The sequence below is a fragment of the Rana temporaria genome, chromosome 5 (genome assembly GCF_905171775.1).
Source record: "Rana temporaria chromosome 5, aRanTem1.1, whole genome shotgun sequence".
NCBI classification, from domain to species: Eukaryota; Metazoa; Chordata; class Amphibia; order Anura; family Ranidae; genus Rana; species Rana temporaria.
The window spans coordinates 91,006,032-91,013,531 of record NC_053493.1 but is presented as its reverse complement, the minus strand read 5'-3'; the positions used below and the strand labels follow the sequence as shown (position 1 = coordinate 91,013,531).

The 7,500-nt window shown below is 44.0% G+C and overlaps 1 protein-coding gene across 6 annotated transcripts in view; it reads left to right on the top strand.

The window, feature by feature from the left end:
• Positions 1-7,500, top strand: part of FAM126A (family with sequence similarity 126 member A) — a 136,156-nt gene that overhangs the window by 82,520 nt on the left and 46,136 nt on the right. For all 6 annotated transcript variants that reach the window (XR_005749395.1, XM_040352840.1, XM_040352838.1 and 3 more), the window contains exon 7: positions 3,225-3,320. Coding sequence is in view for 5 of the 6 variants with exons in the window: in XM_040352840.1 (XP_040208774.1) it covers positions 3,225-3,320 (96 nt within the window). In the remaining variant the exon portion in view is untranslated. The remainder of the gene's footprint in view (positions 1-3,224; positions 3,321-7,500) is intronic.

The following is a 7,500-nucleotide window of genomic DNA, read 5'->3' as shown; positions in this document are numbered from 1 at the left end:
AACAATGGCTGGGCACCAACATTCCCCATCCAACCTGATGGAGCTTGAGTGGTTCTGCAAAGAATGGGAGAAGCTGTCAAAATGGGTGTGCCAAGCTTGTAGCATCATACTCGCAAAGATTTAAGGCTGTAAAAGGTGCTTCAAAAAAAGGCTGTGAATACTTATGCATGTAGAGTTTTTTCCTTCGTGTTTTTTTTTTTTTTTTTAATAAAGTTGCAAAGATTTCTAACAAATTTCTTTCACGTTGTCATTATGGGGGAATTGTAGAATTTTGAGGAAAATAATGAATTGAATTCTCTTTAGAATAAGGATGTAACATAACAAAATGTGGAAAAAGTGAAGCGCTGTGAATACTTTCCGGATGCACTGTATAATAGAAAGAAGTGGTTTTTATTTTTAGAGGTCCCTTTTTAGACAAGCCAGGCAATGCAAATAAATGACATATACACCATAACCGCAGGCGGCAGGCAATATTTTATGTTCCACACGTGTACTCTTTTCATTTCATGACTCTGAGGTACTGCTGGTATTGCAGAGGAAATAGACAGTCAGCTTCTACTTACAGCTTTAAAATGTATTTCCACTTTGCAGTCAAATTGGAGAACCCCCACTATGTTTGTGTCCCCTTTTACACAGAATACCTACAAATAATTGTCTTACCTTTCTAGTTTCTTTGATGCAGATTTATACATGGATTTCCATAGGCAGCTGGAAATTGTTCAGAATAGCTCGGGCAATTAGGGGACAGATGCAGGGACGGACAATAGACCATCCACTCTTGTCTTTATTCCCCTCTTGCACGTTCCTGGTAGGGATGAGCTTCGTATTCGAGTCGAACTCATGTTCGACTCAAACATCGTATGTTCGATCGTTCGTCGAATTACGAACGTTTTGGGCCGTTCGCGTTAAATTCGAGTGCCGTTTCACTGCCCATAATTCACTGCGGCATCGCAGTGCATTGCTGGCTGATGATTGGCCAAGCATGCACTATGACCCGCATGCTTGGGAAATCACAGCTTGCAAAAAACGGAGAGCCGTAATTGGCCAAAGCCAGGGTGGCTTTGGTCAATTATGGCTCAGGGGGTTTAGTACACGCCCCACACTATAAAAGGCCGCCTGTAGGTCGGCTTTGTGTAGTGTGTTGCGGTGGTTAACAGAGTGTCATTTTAAGTAGGTATATAGAGCAGGCTAGTCAGTTAGTTACAGTGTATAGAGGATATATATGCATCCCAGGTGTTGTGTGTGTGTGTGTGTGTGTGTGTGTGTGTGTGTGTGTGTGTATATATATATTTATACACTGTCTAGTTTAGCTAGATCCGCACTTCCTAATTTACTGGCAGGCAGGTGATTGTGCTAGCTGCAGTATTTTCACATGGTGTACTGCCTGTGTCCTCTGCAGTGTGCACCTAAAGCTACGTGGGGTGTGTACTGTCTGTGTCTGTGCTATTTTTCTCAATGATTTTTATCCATATTGCAGGACCAGACATTACATTAAAGCCGCAAGTTTTAAATTACTTTTTTCTTATAGTAATCTCATTTTGTGCAGGGACAGCTCTAAACATGTGCCACTTCACAGGCATACTATAGACACCCAGCAGGTATTTTTTTTTTTTTCACTTTAAGAATCATTAAAATCACTGCTCCAGAAAAAACGACCGTTTTTAAAACTTTTTTTCCATTGATACATGTTCCCTGGGGCAAGACCCGGGTTCTCAAAGACGTTTTACGACAATAACTTGCATATTAGGCTTTAAAATTAGCACTTTTGAATTCTAACGTTCGAGTCCCATAGACGTCAATGGGGTTCTAAATGTTCGCGCGAACGGTCTGTCCGTTCGAAGGTTCTGGTGCGAACCTTACAGGGGGGGTGTTCGGCTCATCCCTAGTTCCTGGGAATAAGGCTCACCGATGGTTGGGTGCTGCAGCGACTACCAGCTGGTTACTGGAATATCACAGATAAATGCACTTGTGCGCCATCACAACGAGGATCATTAAAGCGGGTTCCGGGCATAATTTTTTATTTTTTTTTGCAAGCTAAAATGAATCACATTAAATAGTCCCTAAAACATATAGCTCCACAATCGTTCCAGAAAACATTGCAAACACTTGCCTTATATCCTCCAGCTCATGTTGTTGCTGTATCCATCATATGTGTGGGCATGTAAAGCCCAGTTCCCTTTTCTTCCTGGTTTTCAGGGAGAGGTGCATGCTGGGTGAATTGTTCAGGCACAGTAATGCCCAGAGACTCCTGGGAAATTGGTGTCATTTCCCAGGAGGCAATGGGGTCTTAGGACAGGAAGTTGAACCACCTAGGACCACGAACTCGGCAGATTACGAAATCTGCCTGGTAACAGCCAGATAGAAGTGAGTAATTTTATTTTTATTTTTTTTTACTTTAAAGGCAAGCTGTTAATAGTTCATTTTAGGGTGGAACTCTGCTTTAAATGTCATCCAAAGGTTTTTATTGCAGAAAGGTCTCATCGCAAGAGCAAGTGCAACGTTTCAGGCCCTTTGGCAGGCATGTGATGACCATCCAATTCTTGATCAGATTTAGTATACAGCTGATAATTAAGATCTGCCAGCATGATACAGACAGGGTTAATTTTGGTAATCCGAACTCCCAAGCCCCCTCCTTGACTTTGAGCCACCCATACATATCAGCCAGTCCAGCAGGGACCAGATGAAATTCGATCCATGTATGGGCAGGCTGATTGTACCAGAGTCGATCCATAGATCTACTTGGGTACAATCAGCCAGATTTTTCACAAGTGATTACTGCGGGGTGCTATAGCCACTAGCGGTAATCATTGTGTTCTCCTGGCCGGAAAGGATTCCCACACTGACTGTGGTAGGGGAATCAAGTGATTTTTCTTTTCTTCTAACCCGTTATCATCTATGGGCTGCCTTGCATAGAAGGCAAATGCTAGGTAGGATGTTGATGCAACTGAAAAGGGCAAGCAGCAACTTTTATTTATTTATATTTTTAAATGTGAATGGAAGCGAGTAACAAATATGAAGTGGGCGTATCCCAATTTTGGTGCAAAAGTAGAAATCTACTTTTAAGCCATTTGTCAACAGATCCTGTAGATATGCAGGCTTGAGTTAATCTAACTTAAAAGGGTACCACAACTATTGTAAATCATGCAGTTTCTTCTCATTTAAGGTCTTAAACTTTTTTTAAATGTTTTATGTTCTCTTTTTTTTTTTTTTTTTTTTTTTTGTAGATTCGAAGTTCTGGCATTTCTTCTACTTTGTTATAATGCTGCCTTACACTTCATGCCATCGCTTTCTCTCCGATCCCTGTGTCAAATGTCATCAAGGTAAGTTTGTATTGCTTTCCATGGAAATTACTCTAAGTAGCATGCATTTTGTATACAGCGGCTCTCCATTTTTTACATCTGATGCCAGGATAGCTCACAGCAGTTGTGTTTTTCATGTGCAGCTCAAGAAAGCTTGCATAAGTGTTATTCATGATAGCTGAGGGTCCCGTCCAGCACCCTCAGAATTGGCAGGCCAGCGACATCTGAAATGTGTTTACAATTATTTTTTTTTATTTTTTTTCTTTAACCTAACTCTATCGGCCTTCATACACGATCCTATCAGACTGTGCCCTGGAAACTGTATATTTAACCACTTCAGTACCGGATTATTTCACTCCCTTCCTGCCCAGGCCAATTTTCAGCTTTCAGCGTTGTGGCAATTTGAATGAAAATTGCGCAGTCATGCAATGCTCTACCCCAAACATTTTTTTTTTTTGGTAGTATTTAATCACCAGTTTTATTTTTTTCATTTGTTTAGAAAAAAATAAAATAAAAAAATGTTATTTTGTTTGTTTGAAAATGTTGGAAATTAGTAATTTTTCTCCTGAAATGATAGGCAGCACTGATCGGTGGCACTGACAGGCATCACTGGGCACTAAAAGACATCACTGGTGGGCATTGCTGATGGGGCTGCACTGGTGATCTCTATAGATCCCCCGTCAGGAGAGCAGCTTTTTGGCTCTCCTCTATTCACGAGCTGTCAGTGTGAATAGAGGAATGCCGCGTCCTAGTTACGCTGTGATCAGCTATGATTGGACACAGCTGAGCACATAGTAAAGAGCTTACATCATAGGCTTGTTACCACGATCGGAGACACCGCGCTGGGTGCCACTGGGGGCATGCATGAGCAGCATGTTAAGGATGTCATATGACATCCAGTCAGAGCCACTGTCTGGCCATCATTTTGCTATCGGCCGGGCGGGATGTGGTTAAACAGGCAGGTCAATACTAATAAATATAAATATATATATATATATATATATATATATATATATATATATATATATATATATATATATATATATATATATATATATATATATATATATATATTGTGTAGCGCCTGTGTACTTTCGTACAGGTGCTATATTTAAATTTAGTGGGGGAGTGAGAGAGTTATGTTACACTCATTCATTTGATTTGTTAAATTTGGCGGTCGCCAAATCTGGATTGTCCTGTGGGTCAGTCTGTGCTCCAGAGATGCAGTCTCATCTCTGGGCAGTAGGTGGCATCAGAGGGGTCCAGGCGGAGCCGCTTCTTCCCAGCAGCCAATTGGAGGAGTTTTCCCTCGCGGGGCATGCTGGGAGGGGTATTTCTGTGGCGGAGGCCGTGGTTCGGGGTTCTTTGCGGGTTCCGGGTGCGGCACCCACCTTTAGGGTGTGCGCACATCACGGGCCCCACCACTATGGCCTACCAGGCCGGGGTTTGCGTGCTACGTGGAGTTCCTGACTCTGGGCTCTCATAGCCCGGAGCGACTGATGCTGTCAGGGGACCCCAGTGACTTACTGGGTTCCCATCCTTATTGAGAAGATCCCAAGCTGGGTGCTGTTCGGTGGGGGATCGGTCTGAGGAGAACCCTGAGGCAGGTGATCCAATAGGACTTGAACGAACCATCGGGGATCTGGGCACCGGACACTGACGGGTTGCATTCAGGCTGTCAGTCGGTGACCCCAAATGACATACTGGGAGGATTTGCTCTACCGTTCAAACTTTCAAGTACTAGGCCTGTGGCAGAGGTCTCATCTGGACATCCAGATCTAATTTAGAGCCAAGTCTGTGGCAGAGGTCTCATCTTTAAACTCAAAAGTAAATTAGAGCCAAGTCTGTGGCAGAGGCTTGTTCCTTCCCAGAAGTTCTTAGTGGCGCTCTGGCTGCCAGGTTCGTGAGGGGGACCTGTCCAGGGGCACTTTACCCACTTCAGCTGAAGTGGCGATGAGGAAAGAGTTGCTTTAAAAGCAGGACTGCTTTTATTTATCCACAGCCTGATTCTGCGAAGTTCATGCTTCTTTCACCAACCTGTCCTGTCTACCTCAAGTTGACATGTTGGTCGTGTTGACTGGAGAAATAAAGCATTTGAAAACGTCAACCATTGGTCTGGACATTCTGTTACTGCTCTCATCACTACCATCACCCCTAGACACAGTACAATCCCTATTCTGATAAAGGGCTTTGTATTTGCATGTGGTTTCCAACCACTGATCCTATTCCCATTGTTTATCTGGTGATGAACTCATTTTAAGTACACGGGTGTTGGGCTAGGAAACAGGTGCTTATAACACAGAACCAGTGTTGTACTAAAGAGGCTTAGTCACACCCAAACATGCAAATCATAGGGAAAGAACATTTCTTCAAACCTCAAACTGACAAATATTAAACTCGGTATGGCTCATTTTTAACCTACCAAATATTTATATGTGGAGAGTTGTCAGTTAAATTTGTTTAGGCACTTTTAGATTTAGTCATTTAAGTTCTGCTATAAATTCTTACTGCAATTTGAAATGTTTGTTCCTACAGTCAGTCCATGTGCGTATGACTGAGTGTTTCTTACTATGGGAATGTTTGGTCGTTCTTCCAGAAGCGCATTTGTGAGGTCAAGCACTGCTGTGTGAAGAGAAGGACTGGCTCTCAGTTTCTGCTCCAATTCATCCCAAAAGTATTCTATTGGGCTGAGGTCAGGACTGTGCAGGCCAGTCAAATTCCTCCACCCCAAACTCGCTTATCCATGTCTTTATGGACCTTGCTTTGTGCACTGGTGCGTAGTCATGTTGGAACAGGAACGGCCATCCCCAAACTGTTCCCACAAAGCTGGGAGCATGAAATTGTCCAACGTGTCTTGGTATGCTGATGCCTTAAGCCAGGGGTGGCCAACCAGTGGCCCGCGGAGCCCTCTGATGTGGCCCGTGACCTCCTGCTCTGGAATGGCAGCATCAGTGTTGATATGAAGCTGGTGGTAGAGGAAGAAAGCGGCTGCAGAGCAGAGCCCTATAAGCCGATGCTTCCTCTACAGCGCCGGCTTTTGCCACAGGTGGAGTCTATGGCAAAGTTCAGCTAGCCCGCAGGATAGACACGCAGCACATCAGTGTGAAAGCAGTCTTAGGCCCTTTTCACACGATCAGCCCGACCGAATGGGACCCTCAATTCACTTCTACAGAGCAACAGATATCCGTTTAAGCCCATCTACCTCCAATCCGAAAAAAACATTTGTCCCCTTCCATCTGGGCGGGCCTATAGAGTAGCCGTGACCTGTCGTCCGTCCGCGCCGCTCATTGTGGCCCGCGACTGGTTACCAAGTTGCTTAAGTGGCCCTCGCTCTTCAAAAGGTTGGGCACCCCTGCCTTAAGCGTTCCCTACTTTGGAACTAAAGGGCCAAGCCCAACCCCTGAAAAACAACCCCACACCATAACCCTCACCAAATAATTTGGACCAGTGCACAAAGCAAGGTCCATAACAACATGGATGAACTGTTTGGGGTGGAAAAACTGATCTCAATCCGATGGAACACCTTTGGGATGAATTGGAGCGAATACTGCAAACCAGGCCTTCTCGTCCATCAGTGCCTGATCTCACAAATGCTCTTCTGGAAGAATGGTCAAACATTCCCATAGACACACTCCTAAACCTTGTGGACAGCCTTCCCAGAAGAGTTGAAGCTGTTACAGCTGCAAAGGATGGGTCAACTCAATATTGAAATATTTTTGCAGCGCTTTTCATGTTGTATGTTCACATAATTCCATAACCTTAAGAAGATTGCAATCCAAGATCCTCTTTCTCACAGTATATAAAAAAAATTCATGCACATTTTCTTAGGTTTTATCCATTAAGAGACCCTGCAAGTACCATACAGTGACCATACAGCGATTTAACAGGACAGGTTCCACTCGGAACAGGCCTCGCCATGGTTGACCAAAGAAGTTGCGTGCACGTTCTCAGCGTCATATCCAGAGGTTGTCTTTAAGAGATAGAAGTATGAGTGCTGCCAGCATTGCTGCAGAGGTTGAAGTGGGGGGGGGGGGGTTCAGCCTGTCGGTGTCCAGACCATACACTGCATCAATCTGGTCAGCATGGCTATGGTCCCAGAAGGAAGCCTTTTCTAAAGATGCACAGTTTGCTGAAGACAAGCAGACTAAGGACATGGTTTACTGGAACCATGTCCTGTGGTCTGATGAGACCAAAATAAACT